At 41.3% G+C, this 27,449-nt stretch overlaps 1 protein-coding gene across 3 annotated transcripts in view; it reads left to right on the top strand.

The window, feature by feature from the left end:
• LOC111146285 (catenin alpha like 1) overlaps window positions 1-27,449 on the top strand; it is a 63,069-nt gene that overhangs the window by 16,730 nt on the left and 18,890 nt on the right. For all 3 annotated transcript variants that reach the window (XM_022501773.1, XM_022501771.1, XM_022501772.1), the window contains exons 2-10: window positions 767-956; window positions 7,751-7,938; window positions 9,615-9,734; window positions 12,057-12,146; window positions 13,152-13,322; window positions 16,946-17,146; window positions 19,960-20,046; window positions 23,119-23,277; window positions 24,912-25,004. In XM_022501773.1, coding sequence (XP_022357481.1) covers window positions 767-956; window positions 7,751-7,938; window positions 9,615-9,734; window positions 12,057-12,146; window positions 13,152-13,322; window positions 16,946-17,146; window positions 19,960-20,046; window positions 23,119-23,277; window positions 24,912-25,004 — 1,299 coding nt within the window. The remainder of the gene's footprint in view (window positions 1-766; window positions 957-7,750; window positions 7,939-9,614; window positions 9,735-12,056; window positions 12,147-13,151; window positions 13,323-16,945; window positions 17,147-19,959; window positions 20,047-23,118; window positions 23,278-24,911; window positions 25,005-27,449) is intronic.

Genomic DNA, 27,449 nt, shown 5'->3' with positions numbered 1-27,449 from the left:
CACTGTGCTAGGCAATGGAGTGGAATGCAAAGGGAATACGGTGCTGTCTCTACTCTCACAGCAGCTCAAGCCGTATTAGAGGAAACTAGATCTCTAGTACATAATAAGAACTAAGAAGTGCTTTGGTTTTCTGTAGGTTTTTTGTTGTTTTGTTTTGTTTTGTTTTAATGTAATGATCCCTCCTTTCCTACTTTTATCCTGGTCTTTAAATTTGTTGAAGTATCTAGAGGGCTTCTGAAACTGTGTGTTCCCGGGAACTGTCATCAGGTAAACTTGGAATTGTTGTGAATAGAAACATTGTCCTAAAAACAAACAAACAGGGGCACCTGGGTGGCTCAGCGGGTTAAAGCCTCTGCCTTCGGCTCAGGTCATGATCCCGGGGTCCTGGGATCGAGCCCCACATCGGGCTCTCTGCCCAGCCGAGAGCCTGCTTCCTTTCCTCTCTCTCTGTCTGCCTCTCTGCCTACTTGTGATCTCTGTCTGTTAAATAAATAAATAAAATCTTTTAAAAAAACATTTAAAACAAACAAACAAACAAACAAACAAACAAAAAACATTGTCCTGAGGAGGGATGCAGGATGGATGCTTTGCTGGTTGTCTCTGTTGAAGCATTAAAGGTGTGAATTTAGTCTGTTAGGCCAAAGACTGTTGCTATATGCTGGGCCTAGTCTAGTGTGCTGGGCTTAATTTTCTTAGCCTTTGTGATACAGCTTTAAAAGATGCTAAGATAAATTTTAATCAGGTTGCTTTCATCTTTTATTTTTAGATTACCACCCTTATTAATCATAAAGATAATACCAAAAAGTCTGATAAAACTCTGCAAGCAATTCAGCGTGTAGGACAAGCGGTCAACTTGGCAGTCGGAAGATTTGTGAAAGTCGGGGAAGCTATAGCCAATGAAAACTGGGATTTGAAAGAAGAAATAAATATTGCCTGCATTGAAGCTAAACAAGCAGGTGTGTGATATTGATGTTAATGCCTATTTATACCAGTTTTATTGTTTTGGATATGATGACAAATTACTGTCTTATTTTGAGTAAAGGCGGGTACCTGTCTTAGGCCTGTGATTACAGATTCTTACAACATTAAAGGCCTGGATTAGCTTCCAGGAATATTGAACTTCTCTTGGCTCAAATCCTAAATCTGACACATTGAATTCTTTCATTGGTTAGGGTAGTATCTTCCATTCTTGACATTAACCATCGAAATGCCAGAGATATAGGAGAATGTGAGGCATGGACTTTGGCCTCGAGGAGCATATTAGTCTAATTGCCACTGTGTAGAAAATGGAAATAAAAATTAGCATGTTCAGGATTGTATGTTTGAGCCCCACATTAGGTATAGACATTACGTAAAATCTTTAAAAAAATTAGCGTATTCCTATACTCATAGCAGACAAATCATAGCGTCTTCAAATTTTGTAATGGCCCACAATTCTCTGTAGCTGGTGGCACAAAAGCCCGAGAGAACCTGGGGTGTTTTGATGGATACAAACAGTTCACATTTGTTGAAGTACAATTTATCCATTTGTTCTTTCAGTAAAGATTTGGTGAGTACTGGCTGTATGCCAGGCTTTCTTCTAGGCCATAGGGATATAGCTGTGTATGTATCAGTCAAATGTCTGCCCTCATAGAGCTTGCATTCTAGTAAGGGAGACCATAAACAAATGAATAGATATATAATAGTTATTCATGAAAAACTCAAACTGAGTAAGGGTTAAGAGATCAATGGAGGTATATTTTAGAGAGGTCAAGTTGTCCCAGTTTTGATGCTGTTGACATTTGGGACCGGATAGTTACTTGTTGCTAATAGTTTGTTGGGGGTGGGGGTGGCCTGTGCTTTATAAAGTGTTCATCAGAATCCCTGGCTTCGGCCTGTTAGACGCTATTAGATTCCCCGCTTCCCCCACTGTGACACCAAAAATGTTTCCAGACATTGCCAAATGTCCTTCATGGGGTCAGAATGGCCCCCAGTTGAGAATTATTGAGGTAGGGGGTCAGGAAGCCGCTCTAAGGAAGTAGCATTGGAGCAGAGTCTGCTCCATTGAGGGTCCCAGCTACATGGAAGACTATCTGGAAGAATGGCATTTCTGGCAAGGAGAAGAGTGAGAACAGGTATGGCCTTCTAGAAGGGCAAAGACAGGAGCTTTGGACTGTGTTCTAAGTATCAAAGCCTAATGGAAGGCTTTATGCAGGTTGGTGACATAATCTCATATTTTAAAAAAGTCACTGGTGGTTCCTATATGAGGAGTAGATATTAGGAGGCATGAGGTTGAAATCAGAGACCAATTAGAAGGTTGTTGCAGCGGTTCAGGTGATGAATGGTGGCAACTTATATAAGGTCATTGCATTTGAGGTGGTAAAAAATCAGGTTGCATTTGGCTTTTTTTTTTTTTTTATAAGGTAGAGCTAATACAGTTTGCTGATAGTTTGGATGTGGGATGTAATAGAAAGAAGAGTCATGGATAACTCCAAGGTTTGAAATATGAACAGCTAGGGAAATGGTGGCCATTTACTGAGATGGGCAACCCTGAGGGAGGAGCAGGTGTGTTTGGAGGATCATCCTAAGTGAAATAAGGCCAAGGAAATATGGAGGGGCCAACCAGATCATACGTGGTCCTATATGTTATATGAGTGACTTCAGGTATTACTCTATAGATGACAGATTGAGGAATTTTCAGCCAGATAAGAGACATAGTTTTGTGTTAGAAATCTTTCTTGGTAGGATAGAAGAAATGAACAAACAAGGGCCGATTAGAGTTGAGGATAAAGGCAGGGAGATTAATATGGAATTTTTTACAATAAACCAGGCTAAGTCAAGGCAATGCCTTAGGGATAATAAAGAACAGGGAGAGTACATGAAATATTCATTAAGGTGGTTAAATAGATAGACTTCATTATTGGTTAAAAGCAGGGAGAATTCTGAGTTGACTCTTGAGTCTGTAGCCATTCACTGTGCTAGTGAATAGATTTCAAGTGGGGAAGGAAGGATGGCTTTATTCTATTCATAATTTATATTTTGCCTACACTGTAAAGAGGATTTAAAGTAGCTTACAATAAGAGATACATGTTTAATAAATCCATTACAGTGGGAGATGAAAATAAATATCAAAGTCGGAAACTTCGACCAACATTGTTACTCTAATTAAGCAAGAAATTTATCTTTGTACTTCCTGGAAGGCAAGACACAAATGTAGGAAAGAAAGGGTTATATAATTCTCATCATTTGTTGAAAGGAAACAAACCAGCTTGTCAAGTGGAGAGCAGCTTCTTTCCTGGCACTAAATTATTGTGCGGGCGCTTATACAACAGACATTACATAATGCAATGGACAATTCAACAGAAAATGTAGAGATGTTCTACATATTACTGGTTTTTTTTATAGCAGCCCTTAATTAAGGCAAGAGTAGGGGTTTTTGAATGAAAGGGCAAGCTGAGTCCTACTCACCTTATGGGCTTTGTAGGCTGTCACTGTGCTCAGTATAGGGTGAGAAAAGAGGATGTGGTCCACCGACCCACACTCCTGTAGACTGTGGTACTTGGAAGCCATCTGTTGTCATGGACTCCACCTGTTGTCTCTTTTTGAAGTGCCCTTCCCCCTCTTGAGAGCTACCTCTTCTGTCACTCTGGTAAGAGAATGAGAATGGCGCCTCCTGGAGTTGTGTAGTATGGAAACCTTATTTTCTCTTAACATGTACAAATCTCAGACTTAACTTGAATCACTCTTAAAATGTTTCTGGCCCGGTCAGCGCATAGTTAATTACTGTCTCCTTTGGACAATTTAATATTTATTCGAGGGAAATAAATGTAAAGTAGTAATAAAGAACTAGGACTTCGGAGTCATACTGCCCAGATTTCAGTCTCAACTTTTCACTTGATAGCAGTGTGATATGGGCAAGCTATTAAAGTGTTTTAAACCTCAGTTTTCTCATCAATAAGATGGGGGTCCTGTTAGTGTTTATAGAAGTGTTTTGATAAAATGCATGTATGCATTTGGCACATAGAAAGTATTCAATAAGTATTAGTTATCATTAAAGTTTTGTTTTTGTTTTTTACTTTTCTTTCCTCTGGTGAGGTTTTTCTTTTCTTCTTAAAGATTTTATTTTTAAGTAATCTCTACACACAACATGGGGCTCGAACTTACAACTCTGAGATCAAGACTCACACTCTCCACTGATTGAGCCAGCCAGGGGCTCCTCCTCTGTTGAGTTCTTTCATTGTGTTTTTACATTTTGTTAAATTGAGGTGTAATTGACCTATAATGTTATGTTAGTTTCAGGTGTACAACAAACAGTGACTTTTCTATTTGGATATACAGTTGACCCTTTGGAACTACAAAGAGGTTAGGGACACCAACCCCTGTATACTTGAAAATCCATGTATAACTTTTGACTCCCCGAAAACTTAACTCCTAATAGCTTACTGTTGAACCAGAAGTCTTAGCAATAACAAACGGTCGATTATCCGAAAATTTGTATGTTGTACATATTACATAATATATTCTTATAATAAAGTAAGCTAGAGAAAAGAAAATGTTATTAAGAAAATTATAAGGAGGGGCGTCTAGGTGGCTCATTGGGTTAAAGCCTCTGCCTTCGGCTAAGGTCACAGTCTCAGGGTCTTGGGATCGAGCCCCGCATCGGGCTCTCTGCTCAGCGGGGAGCCTGCTTCCTCCTCTCTCTCTGCCTGCCTCTCTGCCTACTTGTGATCTCTGTCTGTCAAATAAATAAATTAAATCTTAAAAAAAAAGAAAATTATAAGGAAGAGGAAATACATTTGTAGTAGTAGCCTTGTTTATTGAAAAAAATCTGCATATAAGTGGACCCACAGCTTTCAACCTTACACTGTTGAATGGTCAACTATATTGTGAAATGATCACCATAGTAAGTCTAGTTAACATCTGTCTTCATACACAGTTAAAAATTTTGTGTGTTTAGTAAGAATTTTTAAGATTTTCTTTCTTAAAAATGCAATATTTAAAAAAAACATGTAATAGAGTATTAAACTATGGTTGCCAAGCTATATATTACATTCCCATGACTTATTTGGTAACTAGAAGTTTGTAATGTTTGACTCCACCCAATTTGTGGCTCCCTTCAGCATTTTTACTTGTCTACTTAGTCCCATATTTTTTATGGGAGCTCAATAAATATTTGCAATATATTGACTGACTTCAGGTTTTCACATTAAGGCACAACAATCTAATTACATACACAAGTTAAAAATGGCAACCACGAAGCTAAAAGGACAGCTTTGTGACTTTTTTAGGGAGCTAATTTCTGAGCAGTCTACACTTTGAACAATTTTATGTTATGGAAGAATTTGACCATGTTAGTGGAACTAACCAAATGTTATCATCCCACGTAGTTAGGAGTTTAATGCCTGGGTTTAGTCAGAAAAATGAGAAGTTACATAATGCCATATGTTCAGGCTCTTATATAGTATCTTTAAGGATTGAAAGCTGTAGGAAAAAGTAATATTTTCCAGAGGCCGAGAGGAAATATTTTTATCCTCAAAGCTATTGCACACTGATACTTTTTCTCCTGCCCATTTCTGTGTTCAAGAAGGTTTAACTCTAACCTTTTTTTCCTCTGTATATTTTGTGATATAAACTGTATTAGTAACCTATTGCTGTGTAACAAATTAACCCAAACCTAGCAACTTAAAACCACAAACATTTATTACCACATGTAGTTTCTGAGGGTCAGAAATCAGGGAGTGGCTTAGCTAGTGGGGTCTGGGTCAGTATCTCACAAGGTTACACTCAAGGTGTCTGTTGGGCCTGTGGTTATCTGAAGGTTGACTGGACTCAGGATTTGCTTTCCAGTTCCCTCTGTTGGTTGTTGGCCAGCTTCACTTCTTTGTTGGTTTTTGGGCAGAGGCCCGAGTTTCTCCCTATCTATGCCTCTTTGTAGGGATGGCTGCTTACAACGTGGTAGCTCGCTTCCCTGAGAGAGAGAGGGAGCAACCAAGATGGCTACCTTAGTGTCTTTAGAAACCTGTCTTGGAGGTAACATACCATCACTTCTGCCATACCAATCCTTGTATGATATGGGAAGAGACAACACAAGGATGTAGTAAATTCCAGAAGGTGGGCATCATTGGGAGCGATCTTGGATGCTGGCTACCACAGACTTCCTCTATTAGTAGAGTTTCAGTTATTGTCACGATATGTAACCAGTCCATATTTACAGGCTTGTTTTTGAGTTTTCCTTTGTTGTTCAAATTCTTGTCACCTGGAAGTAAATTTATCATCACCCTTTCTATGCTCTTCTGATTTTTAAAGTGATTCGAGTTCACAAACTTGAAGCCGTTTTTTTCATCTCTTTTTCTTATCATTGTCCAGGTGCCAATTTTATGTTTTCTTTACCTGATATCTCCCAAATCATCTTTTTTGTATTCCTATAGCTGCATTCTTGTAAGATCCTCACTGCTTCATACCCACAATTGAAATTCTGCCTGAGTGGTACCCTGACTTTGAGTCTCTCCTTTTTCCAGACTGATCCTAAATCTTGACTTCTTTATGTCACACCCTGTGACCTGTCCATTAAAATTCAGGTACTTGTATTCAAGATCCTTAGTTTGTGGGCTGATACGTTATTGGATACACACACACACACACACACACACACACACACACACACACACATACATACATATATACGTATGTATGTATGTATGTATATGTACATACATATATACATATGTATATATACAATATTATATATTGATATAATAATATCGACAAGGGGGCTTTTGTGAGAAAATCAATCCATTGTGCACTGAGGTTTATATAAGATATAAACAGTTACCTTGAACATTGCAAGATGATGGAAAGTTTATTTTTTTAATCTTATTAGGTTAAACAGTATAGTTTGGAAGAAACTACAGACAGGCTTCATTTTTAAGGAGAACAAATATTTGTATTATTTATTGATGGATAATTGCTATTCTAGAAATCAAAGCGTTTTGATAGCCACATTTTGATAGTGAAGAAGAGACTTTTTCTAGAGGGGTTGGGCGTTCATTTGGTAGAACGATTTATGCTGGGCATCATAAGAAGTATAAGTTCAAACATAAGCCTCAGGGTCAGCCTGTGTCTTGAGTTCTCAGGAAAGATACATTTGTTGTTTTCCCACTCAGAGCCCGAGCTGCTCAACAGATAAACTTGCATATCCCTTTGCCTATGGATGATTTTTCTAGGCCCCCTTATTACTAAGAATGCCTCCCAAGGGCCCAATGCTTGGTCTTCTTTCCATGGGTGTTCATAAAAGCCTGAGCCTCTTCAGGCTGTGGAGATGGGCAGTGACTGCCACCCCCGCCCTGTACATTTCTATCCCTTCACCCCTGGCCAAAGTCTTGGCAACTGCTTACTGCCCTGCTTTAGGTTCTTCTTTGATTATTGGGTCTTAGGATTTCTCTTATTTGGTCTTACAGAGAAGGCTTTTTTATTTTAGATCATATAGTTTGCTGTATCACTAGAAGAAAAGTTAAAATATTTTGCAGAATTGGTGAAGGCAACACATTTCTCCAAGTTCTTAAGAATGTGCCATTGTTTTGTCATTAGAGAACCTCCTACGATAATCCTGTGCTCATCAAGGAGAAGCTGTTTCTTCTTCCTGAAATGAGACCCTAAAGTCAAGTGTCTACCCACTTGAGCACATTCCGTTCAAGAATAGAGAAAACCCTGCCTTTTAATTTAAGTGCATCTTATTCCCAGTTTAACTTTTTACCCTTTCCTTTCTTGTTAGGAGAAACAATTGCCGCGCTTACAGATATAAGCAGCTTGAATCATCCAGAATCTGACGGCCAGATCATGATTTTTACAGATAAGACAGGAGTTATAAAGGCTGCAAGATTACTTCTTTCTTCAGTGACAAAAGTGTTGTTGCTCGCAGACCGAGTAGTCATTAAGCAGATAATAACATCACGAAATAAGGTACTTGTCTTTCTGTGTTTCTGTGTTATGTCTTTTGGGGTTGTTCAAAAGTGTGTTTTAGGTTAATTACAGGTAATTTGGTAATACTTGTCAATTTTAATTGTTTATGCCTCCAGTTGTCTATAGTGTAAAAGTGGTATTTCTTCTGCACCTGTAATTCCTAAACAATGAATGCACTGGGTCTATACATTTAGATGTAAATAGTATTTCTTCCCAGAAAATCGTTATCTACTTGTTGAGGCTTATTTGTGAAAGCTTTTCATGTGCACAGATTTGGGAAGAAAAGCCAAGAACTATGACAATGTATGTAGTAGAAACCTGGTTGATAAAAATACCAAATTCCTCAGTACCTTTTTTTTTTCCGACTCAGAGGATAATAATTTGTAATCTTAAGAAAAAAAATTCAATCATCTGAAGCCACAGTTATCCACACTACGGAATTTCTGTTGCAACATCCCTAGAGATTATGAATAATCATAAAGCTTGCTGAATAAATTGAAACTCTCCCAGTCTAGAAGTCTTCCAGTCACTCAGCTAATGGTCGTGCTCCCCCATCATCCAGGGAGGCCAGGGCATGGAGAGTCACTTCTTGCCCGGATAATTCCCTAGGCAAGGAGGAGAATAATCTGCCAGGGAAGGGATTGTCTCATTGGAGTTTGAGGACAGCACTACCTGATGAGCGCTGAGTCAACTAAAGAGAGTGAGTTTCAAGTGAAAAAGAAATTGGAGAGGTGGATCGGGCAGTGCTGGAGTGATAGGAAAAACCCCTCTCTCTTTAAAAGACAGAGTTTCTGCTCAGTGGTAGCAATCTGCCTTATCTGTGCTAGTCTCCTGGATTTCCTGAGCTGCCAGGGCGGCTTACCATGCCAAACAGCCATCATATCCTCATTTTCAAAAGTAAACACAGGATATCTGTGTTTTCTTTACCTATCTTGGTCTGACAAGAGCTAATCCAGTATTACTATTTTAGAGAAAAATATTTGAAAATAATGTTTCACATCTGTTCACTTTACTTTTAGTATCAAGAAAACACCTAACATTGTCTCTTGGCTCTACTGTAGGTTTCTCAGGTTGGTTGGTTGGTTGGTTGGTTGTTTTACCCCTGGCTGCCCAGAGCCTCTTGGCAATTAATTTATTCAACACAGACAATTCCTGACTGATCCGAACTGTTTTCCTGCTCTCGAAGTGACACACCTTCCTTTCCACTCCTCCCTGTGCAGGTGACCTTCCGTCTACTTTCTTGGGAAGAATAGGGTTCCCCCAGTTTTGGTTCACTGAACCTTATGGCTTCCGTGTAATACCTTTATGCCCCCTGTCTTCCTAGTTCTATGAAGATTTGATTACCTCTGTCCTGCACATGTCCACCTTCTCCAGACTTTGCTACATAAATGATCTCTTCTCCTGTATCTCGAGTAGTTTCTTGTACTCTTTCTCCTTTTAATTTTCAAGTAAGCTCAGTTCTCCCCACCGTAAAAACAAATTGTTCCCTAGATGATTCTAACCTTTAGATGTGCTTCTACTTCTCTGGGCTCCTCCTTCCCTGTCTTCCCCTCTGAGGACTCCTTCTCAGCTCTCTCCTAGAATTCAGAGTATCTCCTTTTTCCCCTCTATTCAACCTTGACATCTCAGTCTCTTTCATATCTACACCTGACAATCAGTTACTCTCTGTTTTGCAGGTTCTTGCAACTATGGAAAGACTAGAGAAAGTGAATAGCTTTCAAGAGTTTGTCCAAATATTCAGTCAATTTGGAAATGAAATGGTGGAGTTTGCACATCTAACTGGAGATAGACAAAACGTATGTGTTTACCACATTTAAACATTTTCAAATACACATATACTTTGTCATTTGGATGGAGGTGTGGTCTTTGTGATCTTCTGGGTTGGTTTATTTGCTTATTAAATTTATAATCTTGGTGTTGAAAACCTTTCATAAAGGAGCTAGTAACTTTACATGACTTTTTTTTTTTTTTTTTTACATACATTTACCAGTTAAATATGTTCTCACCACACACACTAGGAGAGGTCATGTTTGCCTTCAGAGCTCAGATCTAATACTTCCTGTTTTAGGAAAATACATTTGACTCTTCTATGAGGGCTCAAACAAATAAATTGAGTCATCATATATATATATTCTGTTAGTATTTTATTATATATCTGTTATGTATTCTGCTGTTATCTATTTCCATCAGTTTTCTCCATTAGAATCAATAATAATAAGTCAAGCTTTTATTTATTTGCATTAGCTATGTGTTTGGTACTTAATACACAACGTCTCATTAATTTTGAAAACATTCCTGTAAGGCAGGTGTTGTTATTACTGTTTCACAGCTGGGTTTCATCTCGGAGGAGATGGAACCTATGAGGATAATAAACTTTCCCAACGTCACTCACCTAACAAATTGAACTTCGTTGTGTCTGATTTTGGAGCCTATAGTTTTTAACCTACAGTGTGATATTAGTTCTTTATAGGTCTTTTCCTCAATTTAGACTATAAGCTCCTAAATTTAGGGAGGCAGAAGACCGTATTGTATCTAGCGTTGACTTTTCTTTGTTGTGGTATTCATGCATGAGTTGATCTTGTCAGCAGGTTAGATATGTAATAAGGGACCTCTTAAGTTTTTGGGAACAGTCCTATAGACTATCATGTTGGCCATGAACTTTCCTGGTTGTGGCCGGAATTGGAAGATGGGTATTGGCCTGGTTTTATGGACGCCTCTTTTTGTCCTGTGGACTAGCCCTCTAACAGATCTTTTTCATTCATTTGTTATTACTGTATAATAGATGGTGTTATGTATGGCCTACAACCCACAAATGGGAAGACTGACTAATGCGACTGGTGAAAATCTTGTGTAATTCAAATTTCAGTGTCTGTAGTTTAGTTTTATTGGGACACAGACATGTTAGCTTGTTTACGGACTGTCTCAGTGTGGCTTTCACACTGCAGTGGCTGAACTAGTTGTTGCCGACTCTCTGACCCAGAAAACCTGAAAACTTTGTTATCTGGCCTTTTGTTGAAAATGGCTGCTGACCTCTGATTCAGATGGCCATGACCAAATTATTATAAGAGTGTTTAGTTCTAGATTTGATCATGGCACTTAGGTACTTTCTGTAATAGCATACATCCTATCAAGGGCTCTATGAAGAGAAACTAAAAGAAAAAAATTCAAAGCATGGCGCCTGTTTCAGACTTCATAATCCAGTTGGAGAAAATGAGAGACCCGAAAACATCTTTTTTTTTTTTTTTTAAAGATTTTATTTATTTATTTGACAGAGAGAAATCACAAGCAGGCAGAGAGGCAGGCAGAGAGAGAGGAGGAAGCAGGCTCCCTGCTGAACAGAAAGCCCAATGCGGGGCTTGAACCCAGGACCTGGGATCATGACCTGAGCCGAAGGCAGCGGCTTAACCCACTGAGCCACCCAGGCGCCCCAAGACCTGAAAACATCTTAAGACTATTTCAGAGCAGGGCGCCTGGGTGGCTTTGTCATTAAGCGCCTGCCTTCCACTCAGGTCATGATCCTAGGGTCCTGGGATCAAGCCCCACATCAGGCTCCCTGCTCTTGGGGAAGCCTACTTCTTTCTCTCCCACCTTCCCCCTGCTTGTGTTCTCTCTCTCTCTGTTTCAAATAAGTAAATAAAATCTTAAAAAACTTTCAGAGCAGCATATTGGTTAAGTTTAACCAGACATGGTCTCTGAAAGTGTTGACATCTAAATATCTAATTAAAGGAAATAATAGCCTACAAATGCTTGATAAATAGGTCGCTCTTAATGGAGTAAAGAATAGGAAGGTTGTTTCTGGTCAGGAGGGAAGGGTTTCCGTCTGGGCACGAGATCGTCAGGTGTGCAGGACACCAGCATGCGGGGTGCCAGGCATCACCCCCCTGCTCCATCTCAGGCCCTGGCTCTCCGCCCTCAGTAAGGGCACCTGTTTCTTTCCATACACTGTGTTGATGGATTTAGACCAAAGCGCTGGCATTTTATAAAACTTTATCCTGTTTTTTTTTTCACTTTGTCACTTTTTAAACAATGTTACTCAATTGATTCTTGTTGCATAAATGAATTTTCAAGAAGTTATTTACAGGATCCTAGATGGCTCAGTGGCTTTATTTCATTTTTAGGATCTGAAAGACGAAAAGAAAAAGGCAAGAATGGCAGCAGCCAGGGCAGTTCTTGAAAAGTGTACAATGATGCTTCTCACAGCCTCAAAGGTAGGGACGCCTTTGTTTTACCCGCTTATATGCATCCAATTTATGTTTTACATTTTTTAAAAAGATCACAGTGATGCATTGGAGCATAGGCTACCACAGTCAAATCTCAGTTACCCTTCAGCAAGAGGGCCAACTCCCGTCCGCCTGCAGACAGCAGTCAGTCCGCGAGTCCCCGCTGCCTGAGCCCCGCCCTGCGGAGGGTGGCGTGGAGGTGCCGAGTCAGGGCGTGTGACGCAGGGTCCCTGCCTGCAGGGGTGCCGGTCTCGTCCGGGAGCCAGCACGTGTACTCCCGACACGGCGAGGAGACTTAGAATCTGTTAAGTAACAGTGGAGTAGTAATCCAGCCTTTAATTTGTTTATTGTTAAAGCCGCACCTCTGATTGCTTTTTCTACTTAACGATGTCGTCAGTCAAGTGCTGGTGACTCCGCACAGCATCTGGCCGGGGACGCGGTGCAGTCCGAGAGGAGAGTAGCCCCCCGCCCAGGAGCGGCTTGTTTAGAGTCGCCGTTTCCGCTCACGGTGTTTGCCCTGGGCTGGCGTAGCGAAACCACCGATCCGCTCCGCGGAGCCCGCTGGCAAGGCTCTGTTCACGTCCAGGCCCCTGAGCAGCTTTCATTCACACCATTTTCCAAAGTCAAAGATATGTCCGCTGTCATAGAACATGTGTTCATGTGTCCCCGCTCTTTTTTAGTTTTCGCACCTGGAAGGCAACATTTTAAAATAGTTTTAATCATGATGAAGATAGTCCCCCCCCCCCCCCATTTTAAGTAATCTTATTGAAGCATAAAGATACAGTTTTGCACTCTGCCTTTTTCACTTAACCTTGCTATCGCTTTTTACTCATCCTGCTTCCACTTTTAGTGAGGAGAAGCAGCTGGGTGAGCCAGGGACCCGGGAGATTTTGGTAAAGAACCATTTTTATTAGCATGACAAGTTCTCTGTCAGATTTTGTGTATTATGGTATGGTCCCAGTCTGAAAATAAACATTCTCAATTGTTTTGAAGACATGTCTCAGGCATCCCAACTGCGAATCAGCCCATAAAAACAAAGAAGGAGTATTTAACCGAATGAAAGTGGCGTTAGATAAGGTGATAGAAATCGTGACTGACTGCAAACCAGGTGGAGAGACTGACATTTCATCTGTCAGTATTTTTACCGGAATTAAAGAATTCAAGGTAAGAATGGGGAGAAGATATATTTTTTTCTTTCCATATCAGAGGAACATCTCTAGATGTAGTACGCATGTGTTGGTGTAATAAGCAGATACTTTTCTTTAAGACAGTGCCACTCTGTATAAACTTAGTATTCGGTAGCATTCGGTTTAGCGTCGTCTGTACGGAGAACGTTGGGCTGGGGTTATAGTAGCTCCCCGGGCCCTGTGTCGCTGCATGCTTTGGGAGCCTCCTGTCCTCTGTTTAGAAAGGCGTTCCCTGCCCAGTCAGCAGTGCTGAGCTTTCCGTGGCTGATGACAGACAGCAAATCATTTCTTTTGGAATCCCTGCTCTTCCCTGAGCTCTAGGGTGGAGACTTGGAGACTCTGGTAATAGGAATAGTGTTAATGTCAATTAAAACCTAGAATGGGGACGCCTGGGTGGCTCAGTGGGTTAAGCCTCTGCCTTCGGCTCAGGTCAGCCCTGCATCGGGCTCTCTGCTCAGTGGGGAGCCTGCTTCCTCCTCTCTCTGCCTGCCTCTCTGCCTGCTTGTGATCTCTGTCAAATAAATAAATAAAATCTTAGAAAAAAACAAACCTAGAATGAACACTAATTCATGCTAACGTGTACTGTTGGGCAATTCCTCTGTGCCAACGCCGTTCTGAATGCGTTACATGTGTGTACCTGTGAAATCCTGTTGCTGCTCTACTGTTGAGGACACTGAGAAATAGAGATTAAGTAATTTGCCAGCAAGGAAATGCCAGAGTCAGGATTTGAAACCAGGCAGTCTGACACAGAATCCCCACCATTTTCGGGCAGAACTTCTCATGGGAAGTCAGAGAGCTGGGGAAGGTGCTCTCTGGATCAGAGCAGGGTCTGACTGAGGAGGACCGTAGGGAGTCATCTTGTACAACCTCTCATTTAACAACTGGGAAGACTAGGGCCCTTGGAAATTATCTAATAGGCCAGGGGCTGCAGCGAGGATAACATCCCTTCCATCTTTTTAATTCCTCCTTAGGTAGGAATATGGGCTGAAAGAAAGTCATGGAAAGACCAGTTATTTTTTAGGGGTCATTGTCTTCATGAATAGCATCTAACTTAATCATTAACTTCCCCTTTAGGTGGGTACTCTTATCACCGTGTTTCTGAGGAGGAAAGGTGTAGTCAGTGGTGAAACCCTTCTTTAGAACCGGGACTCGCTAATCCCAAAGTCCGTGACCTTGCAGTTTGTGCCTGTGGGTTTGCTTGTCCGCAGCCGGCCCTGCCCTGCATCTCTTCCTGAGGGGAAAGAGGCTACAAAGACCAGTCATTGTTTAGAGAGTTTTTATTGCCTAAGGGATTTTAGAGATTATTTTTCCAATCCGTTCTTTTTATAAAGACTGAGGGGGGAGATGTTTTTTCAAGGGTTAAAGGACAATTAGGGAAACAAATAGGCCTAGAGCCAAGTCTGTTGCTTTCTGGTGCCAAGTTGGGTTCCAGGTTAACTCTGGCAGTGCTGTGCCTGTGGCTGCTGCCGGCTGCTCTGGACGCTCTGGCCGCTGATCCTTCAGCATCGGGAGTTCTGGAGGACAAAGCTATGTGGAATACACTCTGTCTCCCCGTCAATGGGAATCTTGTTGGCATCTTACCATTATTACTGGTGGGGAGTATGATCTGTAGATGGAAACTGGATACGTTACTGTGCTCGGCACTGGGAATGTATGGACGAATTTTAGGAAACCATATAAATGAATGGCTTTTGAAAAAACAACTCTACTCAGTTGCTGTTTAAAAGCATGTGTATGGGGGCGCCTGGGTGGCTCAGTGGGTTAAAGCCTCTGCCTTCGGCTCAGGTCATGATCCCAGCGTCCTGGGATTGAGCCCCGTATCGGGCTCTCTGCTCTGTGGAGAGCCTGCTTCCTCCTCTCTCTGCCTGCCTCTCTGCCTGCTTGTGATCTCTCTCTCTGTCAAATAAATAAATAAAATCTTTAAAAAAAAAATAAAAGCATGTGTATGTTCTTTCAAAGGGGAGAACCAAAAAACCTTAACATAAATGGTGTGTGGTCAACATGACTGATTTTTATATTGTAGTTCTGTTTAAATTCTAAATTCTCAGATAGATGCTCCTTGTCAGTTCCATACCTGACTTTTATCCATGTTCTTTCCTATCTTTAAAAAAAATGCTGTCTACCTTGAATGGGGTGGTTACTGTTACACCTTGGGCCAAGAGGAGAAGGGGAAGCAGGCCCCGCTGTGGCCTCTTGACCCACCCAAATCTTGGTATTTTCATGGGTCCTGTGAAAATGGGTCAAGATGCAAGGATTAACTTGAGTCTATGTTTGTGAAAGGACTTTAAAGTGCTAAACAAATGTAAGCTATTCTTTTTTCATTTTTAACTTTTTTTTTTAAGATTTTATTTATTTATTAGACTGAGAGAGATGCAGCGAGAGAACGAACACGAACCGGGGGAGTGTGAGAGGGAGAAGCAGGTCCCCTGCTGAGCAGGGAGCCCAGTGTGGGGCTCCATCTCAGGACTCTGGGACCATGATCTGAGCCAAAGACAGGCGCTTGATAACTGAGCCACCCAGGCACCCCTTAACTTTTTTTTTCTTCTTAATTTGAGAGAGAGCATGAGAAGGGGTAAGGTCAGAGGGAGAAGTAGACTCCCTGCCGAGCAGGGATCCTGATGCAGGACTCGATCCTGGGATTCCAGAATCCTGACCTGAGCCAAAGGCAGTTTGCTATAAGCTATTCTTATCAGCACATTCAATGTGAGCCAGTCCTGGTCATCACCACCGATTGCCTCTTTGCCCAAGGTATTTTTACAACACCTCACAGGCTGGAGGTTAGATCTAGCTGTATAGTGTCAAGTGTCACTTAGACAGCTGAGAGAGAGAGAGAGACGTGCCAGCGAACACATGTCTGTCACATGTGCGGGCAACTCTGAGTACAGGATGGCTGAAGTGACAGGTTGTTTGGGAACTTGGGAGGTGGTGAGACATACTGTCAGAAAGATCTATAAAATCAAGACCCTAGACGATTTTGTGTGATGCGGTAGAAATTTGAGCTTAATTGTATAGGTGGCGAGGAGTTACTTAAAGGGAGGTAGCACTAGCAGAAGCTTTGCATTTCAGAAAGATGATACTGGTAGAGGGGTGCTGTCGGTGTACAACAAAACGTAGGGAGATCAATTAGGGGACTTGGAGAGTTTTGCTGAATTAAGGAAGGGAAAACTGGTGCCTTTCCCAGCCCTTCCCATACCCACACCCTCCACACCCTGGCCCTTGGGCTCTGCACAAGTTCAGATTTGGATGTAGCAAGTCTTTCAGGACTTTGCCTCAGCATTTCACAGATGCAGATTCTCTACGTGCGGGCCAGTTCATTTTTCCTGCCGGTTGCTACATGATCACGCTTTTCTGCCTCAGTATTTACTGATTTCGTAGGAGTGTTGTGTTGGCAGCTGTCGCAGTGAGTCTCTGCGTGGCCGGTGGTGGCTCCTGAGCAATGTGTCCTGGAGAACAGAGTCATTGCTGGAGGCTGTATTTCCCCCGAGCCCTCAGACAGGGAAGGAAGTTGCTAGTGTCTCTCCGGGCACTGCTAGAAGTTACAGCGCGTTTGGTTAGGTGGGAATATTGACTCATGGAGATGGATATCCTTTTCGTTCTCAGATGAATATTGAAGCTCTTCGGGAGAATCTTTATTTTCAGTCGAAAGAGAGTCTTTTTGCGACTCTGGAAGTCATCTTGGAGCGCACCGAGGACTTCACTGATTCTGCCTACACCAGCCACGAGCACAGGGAACGCATCTTGGAACTGTCAACTCAGGCAAGACTGGAACTGCAGCAGTTACTGTCCGTGTGGATTCATAGTGTAAGAGCCCTTTTCGTCAAAGTAAACCCTATAGGGTAGCTCTTCCCTAAATCTCTGAGAACAGTGGAAGCTAGCATAATCACCAGGAGTATGAAGGAGGTCTGGAGTGGGGCAGGATGTCTCATCCCTTTTCTCCCTCCTTCTTGGCCCAGAGCATCCTTCCTGTCCTGTGCTCATGGTACTTGACATTTCTAGACCTGGCCGGCCAGCCTGGATTCTGTACCGCCATCACTACCACAAGTTCATCCCGTCATCTCCACTTGTCCACCAAACTCACCTCTGGAAAATTCCTCCCCCAAATGCTTCTTACCTAGAGGTTCTTGTCCCCTGAGGCTTACTGGCAGAGCCATTCACACGTGTACAGTGCTTAACTCTGAGGACACTGCATTTACACACACAACAATTTATTTTATTATTTATTTATTTTTAGAGAAGGAGAGAAGGGTGGGTGGGTAGAGATAGGGAGAGAGAGAATCTTAAGTTAGCTCCAAACCCAGTAGGGAGCTTGAGGCGGGGCTCGATCTCACAAACCTGAGATTATGACCTGAGCGGGAATCAAGATTAAACACTTAACCAACTGAGCCACCCAGGCGCCCCTATGGACACAACAGTTTAGACAACTTTTTTTTTTTTTTTAAAGATTTTATTTATTTATTTGACAGAGATTACAAGTAGACAGAGAAGCAGGCAGAGAGAGGAAGGGAAGCAGGCTCCCTGCTGAGCAGAGAGCCCGATGCGGGGCTTGATCCCAGGACCCCGGGATCATGACCTGAGCTGAAGGCAGAGGCTTTAACCTACTGAGCCACCCAGGCATCCCTAGACAACTTTTTGAAGTCTAGACTCAGTGAAGACAAGGATAGATCCAGCAAGCAGGTAAAAGATGTTCCACTCTTGTACTGATTCCTGGTGTAAGATTATGAGCAGCCATTCAAAATAGACTGGTATGTATACAGCCTGGGAGGTTATGTGGGCAAGAATGGTAAAGATGGACAGAGTTGGGGGCACCTGGTTGGCTTATGGGAGAGCATGCGACTCTTGATCTTGGTGTCATGAGTTCGAACCCCATATGTGGTATAGAGTTTACTTAAAAAAAAAAAAAAAAAGGATGGACAGAGTGGGATAGCACAGAGACCATGTATCCAGACTCTTGTAGAGAGTGGTTACAAAATGGAGAGGTAGAGGCTTGAGACTCTGGCTCCCACACTGTTTATTCATTTCTTAGACCTAGGTTATGTAAAAAACAAGTATTTAATGTGATTTACAACATAAGCATAGATGGAACAAATCTGGCAGCTATGAATAAAAGCTTTGGCAGTAAAGACAGAGGGGTGAATGTGGCTGAGAATAGCAAATGAAGGAGCAGTTGACTTTCGTGTAAAGAGATTGGTTTATGAAGGTAGAGTAGATATAAATCAAGATTTTTCTCCTATTCCTTGGAACCGCAACAGTGCAAATGGTCATATCAATGGGAAATTAACCTAGAGTAGAGTGCTGTCAGGGCTAAAAACAATATTTTGTGATTACTTTGAAATATCTATGTGATATCTAACCTGAAGCATGGATTGTTCCAGTGTTAAATTTTAACCCCAAGCATCAACATAAGAAGCCAACATAAAGAGGAAATGCTCTCTGTCCGGGTCTGTCAAAACTTAAATTTGCAACTAGCACCTTTCCCATATTTCACAAGCGCTCAGATCTCTTGAGTTGGCATGCCAGATGTATTGTTCATTCATTCATTTTTGTTGTTACTGAGTGCCTTTTATATGCCAGGCACCAGAAATCTAAAGGTGAACAAGATAAAATCTTCGCCTGCAAGAATTTTGCAATGGAGAAAAGTGTGGGAAGGGGTAAGACAAGTACAGAAAGTTTTGTAGGTGTCCTAACAGAGGTACAGACTGTGTGTTGTGGCGATTTGAAGGAGGGCAAATTTATATTTAGGGAGATGAATCAAGAAGACTGCTTGAAGATACTGACATTTAACTTAGATTTATCTGTTCAAAGAACAGAGTACCTACTACCTTCCATTTGCTGTGTCAGGTATTGTGTATTCATGAGTGACCAAAATAAATGTGATCCCAGCCTTCATGGAGCTTACCAGGGCCTAGTGGGGAAGATCAAGTTTAAACAAAAAAAATTAAAAAAGTAAAAAAGTAAGTATGTAATTGCAAACTAGATTACTTAGAGAAAGATTAGAATGGGTAAGAAGAGGGCCTAGTTTATGTGATCTTGAAAAGGCCTTTCTGAGAAGGAGACATTTATACAGAGACTCAAAGGTAAATAGGATTTTAATTTTTTTTTTTAAAGATTTTATTTATTTATTTGTCAGAGAGAGAGAGAGAGAGTGAGCACAGGCAGACAGAGTGGTAGAGGGAGAAGCAGGCTCCCTGCGGAGCAAGGAGCCCGATGCAGGACTCGATCCCAGGACCCTGGGATCATGACCTGAGCCGAAGGCAGCCGCTTAACCAACTGAGCCACCCAGGCGTCCCGGATTTTAATTTTTAACTCCATTAAGAGCAAAGAGATGAGCATTCTGGGCAGAAGATAAAATAGATTCATTTTAGACATGATAAATTTTTTAAAGAAATGAGATTTTAAAAATTTATCTTTTTATAGTTAGAATGGGAAAATATAACTAGAGAGTTAAAATTCTATTTTCCATTCTAACCATAAATAGGTGAATTTTTAAAACCTACTTCTTTTGTAATGCACAGAATGACATTAAACATTTATTATAATTTGTAGTTAAATAAAATTGGAATTACCAGATTAAAAAGGTGAGGTAACTATATATATGTATATTTTTTAATTTTTAGCAAAGCAAGAAAACAAAAAGTATTGCTGAAGAACTAGAACTTGCTGTATTAAAAATCAGTCACAGTCTCAATGAACTCAAGAAAGAAGTAAGTATACTTTGAAATTTAGCCCCTTTTAAACCTTTGCTAATTTTCATGTGACATAGTATATATCAAGTACATTAGTATTACTATGTCTGTGTGTCTAGAAGATGGTTTTCCGTTTTAAAGCCACTGTTTTTTTAGTGCCATCCTTCTCAAAGCTTGTATGTAGATGTTCATAACACCTTTATTTATGATAGCCCCAAACTAGAAATAGTCTAAGTTTCCATCCACAGGGAAATCGATGAATGAATTTTGGTATAACTGTAACAAGTATTATTCAGCAATGAAGAGAAACAATATGGATACAGGTAATCATGTAGATAAATCACTAAAACGTAACACTGAAAGAGGTCAGACACCAACGAGTGTGTGTTTGTGTGTGAGTGGGTGTATATATGTAATTCCATTTAGAAGAAATTCTAGAAAAGGCAAAACTAATGTATAGTGATGGAAACCAAATCAGTAGCTGCGTGGGATCAGAAGTTGGGCGATATTTACTACAAGGAGGCATGGGAGAACTTTGGGGGATAAAGGAAATGTATGAGATATTGATTGTGGTGATGGTTACATAGATAAGAATGTCAAAACTCATCACACTGTACCCTTGGTACGTTTTGCTGCATATAAAGTATAACCTTAATGTAATTGATTTTTAAAAATATTTTTTTGGTTGAGATTTCCCTGCTTCCTGCCAAACTGGGCCATCTCTGACTCATTTGATCACTCTAAAGCAATTGAAAGTCACTGTAAGTCAGATGTTTGCCAACCTCAGCCAGGCTGTCTTGTTTTATGTCAAGTTTTGGGAGACATAGTCCTGCCCATGTGCTTACATATTGTCTGCTGTTTTTTCACAACAGCAGAGTTGGGTAGTTGCAGTAGACACTGTGCAGCCTGGAAAGCCTAAAATATTTCCTGTGTAGCCCCTTACAGAGTAAGTTTGCCAGTCCGTGCTTCAGGTGATGAAACAAGATCTCAGTTCCAAAATTAGAATGAGTTCTCCAATATATTAATTGCTACTTTGATAGTCCTTCAATTAAGGACTTCCCCCTGTTCCCCAGCCCCCAGCCCCACGGTGGGCTTTTGGGAAAGGTGTGGTCTCTGGTCTCTTTTCACAGCTTTCTGCCCCCCCACCACCCCCGCCCCGCCCTTAGCTTCAGTTCTTGATCTTTGCCAGTGTGGCTCAAGGCCAAAAGAGAAGAGGTGGGGGGGAGGTGGTGGAAAGTTCTCTGAAACTGGTGCCCTTACAGAATGCTTTGGGCTCCGGTTAAGCTGACTTTGTCTCTCCTGGGTGATTGAGTGTGTTCGTCAGAGCCCCTCACTGCAACTCCCGGCCACCCTGCTCCCTCTACCCTGGGGTGTGCCTGGAGGTAATGCTCAGAACACACCTGTCAGCAGTCCAGACAGAGCTTCCTTATCTCTAATTCCTTTATTCTTTTATATTTTTGCAGTCAAGGGTTCAAGAGAATGGAATTGGGTTTTGGTTTTCTTTTATAAATTATATACATGATGATTTGTTTCACATCTTACTTAGTACGACCTCTACTGAAACCTTCATTTTAACATCTTATTAAACATAGAAGGATGTTATGGTTTTCTTCGGTTTTAAAAAAAGGCCTATCCATTTTTTCCAGCCTATTCAATTTTAACTAAATTATTGTTAAAATTTGACTATCAGTATGAGGAGAAAATCCTTTGATAATAGACTGAGCGGCTTTCCACCAGCTTCATTTTCCTAACCTCCGACATGGGCGTAACATCAGCCTAGAATGAGTTTGTGTAAGGATTAAGGCAGACAGTGTCTCTAAAGCCGGGTGGCCAGTTCCTTGCCCAGAGCGGAACTTCAGGCTTATTCACCCTTCCTCCCTTAGGCGTGGTAGTAAGTTGTCTCTAGAACCACTCAGATTTACGTGACTGTGGGCAAGTCACTCATTCTCTAAGGACCTCTTTCATAGTCTGTAAAATAAAGGGCTGGCATTAGATATTCTCTAAGGCCCTGATGGTTAAATAAATTTTCTTAAAATTCTTAGGTGGCATTTAGTTTCCAAAGGAAAGTACATTTTCATGTCTTTGTTCTGACTGTAATTATTCTCACTTGATTGCGTGAACGCAGACTACTCTATTGTCAATTTTTTAGAAGGTCCTGTAATTTGAATTGACATTGGATTATTTCCAGGAAAAAAAAAAATCACTTCATTCAATAGGCTTCCTTCATGTCAGATTTTCGTTAGGACAGTGGTATTAAAAATGATCTCTTCCTGGAGAACCCCAGAATAACCTGCCTCATCTTTTTTTTTTTTTTTTAAACAAAAAGCAGGATGAAGCGAAGATTTTGGACTTAATAGTACCCAAAGATATCTGCTAAGAGTAGGCTGTGGTTAAAATCCATCCCAAGTCAAATATAGCCTTGGGGTTTGTCTGTCATTTATCCTGTGACCCAAGAGTTGGGGAGTAAAGTTCTAGACAGCAACTACAGATGGGCTGTAACCCCCTGAGGGAAGGGAGTGTGTCCTACTTGTCTGTATGTCCGGCCTCTAGTACAGTGTCTTCCATGATCTGGGCATCTAATAAAATTCTGTTGAATACCTAACAGATTGAATCTCACATTAAGACATTTTCAGAAGTCTATTGAAAAACCGTACTGATCATGAACTGCCATTTGCCTTTCCTCATAGTATCTGAATACCGTCCTTGTAATACTGGTGTGTTGCCTGCTAACCTCTAGAGTAGTGGGAGCATTTTTTAAGTAAGAGAGCAGCTGTGTGGCCGGGAGTTGGTAAATAGCAGGATGAAAAGGGCTCGGCCACGCCACAGCAGCCAAGCAGCTCGTCTTCTGCGGACAGCAGTTCTGCGCACAGGAGGAAACTCAAAGATGTCCATGTCTCTCCCACCCTGGGAGAACTGACAGACTCTCCCGTGCTGCGCAGCTTCTGCTGCACACTTTCCTCTCGGTGGACCAAGTGCGGACGCATTGAGGTTGCTCCTTTTTCGTTTTTAAAGTGATTATGAGGTGCTTGATGACAAAACCGGATTGTTTGTTGTCTTTCTCTCATTACCCTTCACCCCCCACATCTGCAGCTCCACAGGACGGCAACCCAGCTGGCAGCAGATCTGTTAAAATACCATGCTGATCATGTGGTTCTAAAAGCATTAAAACTTACTGGAGTAGAAGGAAATTTAGAAGGCTTGGCTGAATATGCCTGTAAACTCTCTGAACAGAAAGAGCAGCTTGTCGAGGTGAGTAATAGTTTCGTTTGTTAAAGAAATTGTGGTTTCATGATAGCCATACCATCATCAGGGGATAGTAACTCAAATATGTTTTTTTTGGGTAACTTATATGAGCATTTTCTCTGTCTCCTTTGGAATCTTAAGATATAATATTTATCTGTCCTAACAACAGTCTGACCTCTAAAACAAAACAACAAAAAATGCTGGAACCCGCAGATGCACTTATTAATCTTCTTGTCCTTATTCTCTCAGAGAGGTTAGGCTTTGGAGTAGAGCAGTGCAGACACACTGTATGACCTTGTTTCTATTTGAATCTGTGGGGGTCTCAGCATGAAAGAGATGGCACACTTGAATTAGAATAATTTAAAGAGCCTTTAATAGAAGAGCTGTTTACAGTTGCATAGCCTGGGTGTGAGGGGAACCATGGGAGTGCAGTAATTGAGGTTAGTGATAGAGCTGGTACTGCTGATAGGCCCAGATTCATAGGGAGAAGGAGTGGTTACTGGAAACTGGAAGGTCACAGAGTCTTTCAGAAAGCCACCGTGAGAGGTTCTGATTTCAGGACTGGATACAGAGAGAGCCCAAGGCAACCCTGCAGGGAAAGAACATGAGAATAAAGGCCCTTGCTCTGCATTCCTGCTGGTCTGTTGCTGGTCCTTCCCACTGGCCCGACAGAACTGGAGACCACAAATGTCAGTGTCCCAGGGCATAAAGCAGTTTGGGAAGGAAGGAGAGTGGATGTGGAAGGACAGAGAAAAGATTCAACCCAGTATTCCTCCTCTGAACCTCTTCTGTTCTGCCCAAACCTTTTTGGGTGTTACTGGGGTTCACCTGTCACTTTTGCTGTAATTTCAGTTATTAATTGATACTCTAAGCCTGCCGCCTACTGAAAACACCAGATATCTCTTAGTAAAAAAACATATACTTAACTTGTGTATAACTTGTGCATATGAGGTATATAGCCAATATGTATGTAAATGCACAGATATGAACGACAGAGCTGTCTCCATGTTACCTCTGTGCCTGGCTCACCAAATCGCAAAGACTAGCAGTTAGAGGAGCCCTTAGACTAGGTGGACTAGCTTCCTCTCCTTTACTTGCTTACACATGAAAACTGCTAGGGAGCATTCTTAAAATGACTATAGATACATCTGTTTTAAAATAGATTTGATGGGGGTGCCTGGGTGGCTCAGTGGGTTAAAGCCTCTGCCTTCAGCTCAGGTCATGATTCCAGGGTCCTGGGATCGAGCCCTGCATCCGGCTCTCCGCTCAGCGGGAAGCCTGCTTCTCTTCCTACCTCTCTGCCTACTTGTGATCTCTGGCTGTCAAATAAATAAATAAATTCTTTAAAATAGATTTGATGATTATGTTTTTTAAAATAGTTTTTTTAAGGTATAATTGACATATAACATTCTGTAAGTTTAAGGTATACAACATAATGATCTCATATATGTATATATTTTGAAATGATCACCACAATAAATTTGGTTAACATCCATCGCCCTCATATAGTTACAGAAAATCGTTTTTCCTTGTGATGGGAACTTGTAAGACCTACTCTCTTAGCAACTCTCAAGTATACAAAACAGTACTGTTAACTCCAGTCTAAGTATTATACCCTCAGTTCAAATGTTGTCTCATAGGTCTGTCGATTATTACGGCATATATCTGGGACAGAACCTCTTGAAATAACCTGTATACATGCGGAGGAAACATTTCAGGTGACTGGCCAACAGGTATGTATGGTCAATAGCAGATCATTTCTTTTTATTATGTCTTGTCTGAGTATCATAGCAAATTGTGTGGAAGGAAGATGTACGTGGTTCTGCATAACTAGAGGTCAAATCTACTGAGAGTAATGAAGAAGGAAATGGCATTTTCATGAATAGTGTGCCAGAACATAGCTGACATTCCACTCTGATGCTGCTCATCTGCGAAACTGGAGATTGGCCCATTTAATTGATGTCCTAGTTTATATTTATTTTTAATGAAGCTGTTTGCAGTGCAGGTTGTAATGACATATTTGAAAAGTAATTTACCGGGGCACCTGGCTGGCTTGGGCAGTGGAGTGTGAGTGCACAGCTGTTGGTCTTGGGGTTGTGGTTTCCAGCCCTGCATTGGGTATAGAGATTACTTAAATAAAATCTCAGAAGCACCTGGCTGGCTCAGTAAGTTAAGTGTTTGCCTTCGGCTCAGGTCATGATCTCAAGATCCTGGGATTGAGCCCCACTTTGGGCGTCCTATTCAGTGGGGAGTCTGCTTCTCCCTCTCCCTCTGCCCCTCTCCCCCACTCATGCCCTCTCTCTCTCAAATAAATAAATAAAAACTTAAAAAAGTAAATTTTTTTTAAAGATTTATTTATTTGTCAGAGAGAGAGCATAAGCAGCAGGAGCAGCAGACAGAGGGAGAAGCAGGCTCCTTGCTGAGCAGGGAGCCAAATGCGGGCCTCAATCACAGGGCCCTGGGATCATGACCTGAGCTAAACGCAGACGCTTAACTGACTGAGCCACCCAGGAGTCCCCCCAAAAATAAAATCTTTCAAAAAAAAAAGCAAGTTACCATTATGGACCAAGCCATAAAAATATTCATGTGTTTTGACCTAGGATTCCCAAGGACATAGGGAAAATTAGAAAAACAGAAACTAAAGCAATATTTGTTCCCGCATTACTTATAATAAGATTCAGTTGGAACCAAAATAGTTATCTTAAGTTAGGTAAATAGTACATTATGACCTTAGCATGATAATGATAACTAGAATTAGCAACATTGAAAAATGTATTGTTAAAATGTTAGATGATAAAAGCAGGATACAGATTGTATACTTACTACAATTGATACTATGTAAAATGTACATAGATAAGAATATGAGGGATCCTTGGGTGGCTCAGTCAGTTGAGCATCCAACTCTTGATTTTGGCTCAGGTCATGGTCTCAGGGTCGTGAGATGAAGCCACACATTGGGGATTCTCTCTCTTCTCCTTCTGCCCCTCCTGCTCATGCTCCCTCTTGCTCTCTAAAAATAAATAAATCTTAAAAAAAAATAGAAAATGACTACATGGGAATATGTAGAAATGAAAGTTCTTGAGCTTCTTTGGAAGAATTGTGATTTTTTTCTGAATTTTCTGAAATATTACTTTGTCCTTATAATTTTCCAGAGCCTTTTAAAAAATTGATATCCCATTTAATACTATCCCTGTCAAATTAATCTAAAGAGAAAAGCGAGGGACTTCTTTCTTTTTGAGGTCTAAGCTCCAAAATAGAATTTACCAGGTGTTCTTATCTATCGTGCCAAAGGACGATACTCCTAACTGCAGTATTAGTAGAGCCCTTGGATTTAGAGTTGAGAACAGCAACACCTTAGAGTGGTGGTGGTCTGTGTCCTCCAGCAGAGGCATGTGGAAGGCAGCTATGCTCACCACTATACCACCAACGCCTGCTCAGCAGAAGCATGTGGAATGTTGAAGGGATGTGTGCTTTCCTGTAGAGAACAGTGTCAAAGGCTTATCATGGAAGGAGGAAGTATACTAGTGATCCTTAGCAATGATCATCTGCTGAACATTTTATTGTAACCAGAGGATCTCTGCTTATTAGGAGAAACCAAGGTTTTAATATTTACATCTCTACTTGAGGTTCATCCTGTTTGCCTTGGCTTTCAGTGTATTTCAGCAGAATTAAAGAGTTGGACTCCGCTGCCTAGGCAGTCGGCTCTTGCTATTCTGAAGCCCTGATTGCTATGTGGCTGTGATTCTCTGCTTACTGTTTTTAATGTGACAGGGATATTAGGAATAACCACACTTTCTTCCCCAGGATGGTGATAGAGCCTGTTGGCAACTTCCATAACTTGAGAAGCATTTTTGTTCTCACAGCCTTAGCTTTTACTCCTAGTCTTTCCCATCTGCTTCACAAAGGGATCATTTAAGGAAATAGAGCGTGCCTCTGGGATAATTTGTATTTATTTCTGGACATCTCTACTTTAGCTGTGTCCTCCTTATATTTCCTTTAGAATGTTCAGTCCTATCTAGGACACAGCGGAGTGGTTTGTACACCATACAATGGCTCCTGGTCGAGAGGGGAGTCACCCTGAAATGTAGCCCATGGTTTTCTGGTGAGCCCATGTGCCCGCCTTCCCTGAGCATGGGGAACCTTGTTTTGCTCATGAAGCTGCCACCTGCTTGTCAAGT

Source organism: Enhydra lutris, unplaced genomic scaffold (genome assembly GCF_002288905.1).
Source record: "Enhydra lutris kenyoni isolate GAN:26980312 unplaced genomic scaffold, ASM228890v2 scaffoldscaffold13, whole genome shotgun sequence".
NCBI lineage: Eukaryota > Metazoa > Chordata > Mammalia > Carnivora > Mustelidae > Enhydra > Enhydra lutris.
Note: the sequence above shows the minus strand (reverse complement) of the source record. Positions and strands in the feature narration are given on the sequence as shown.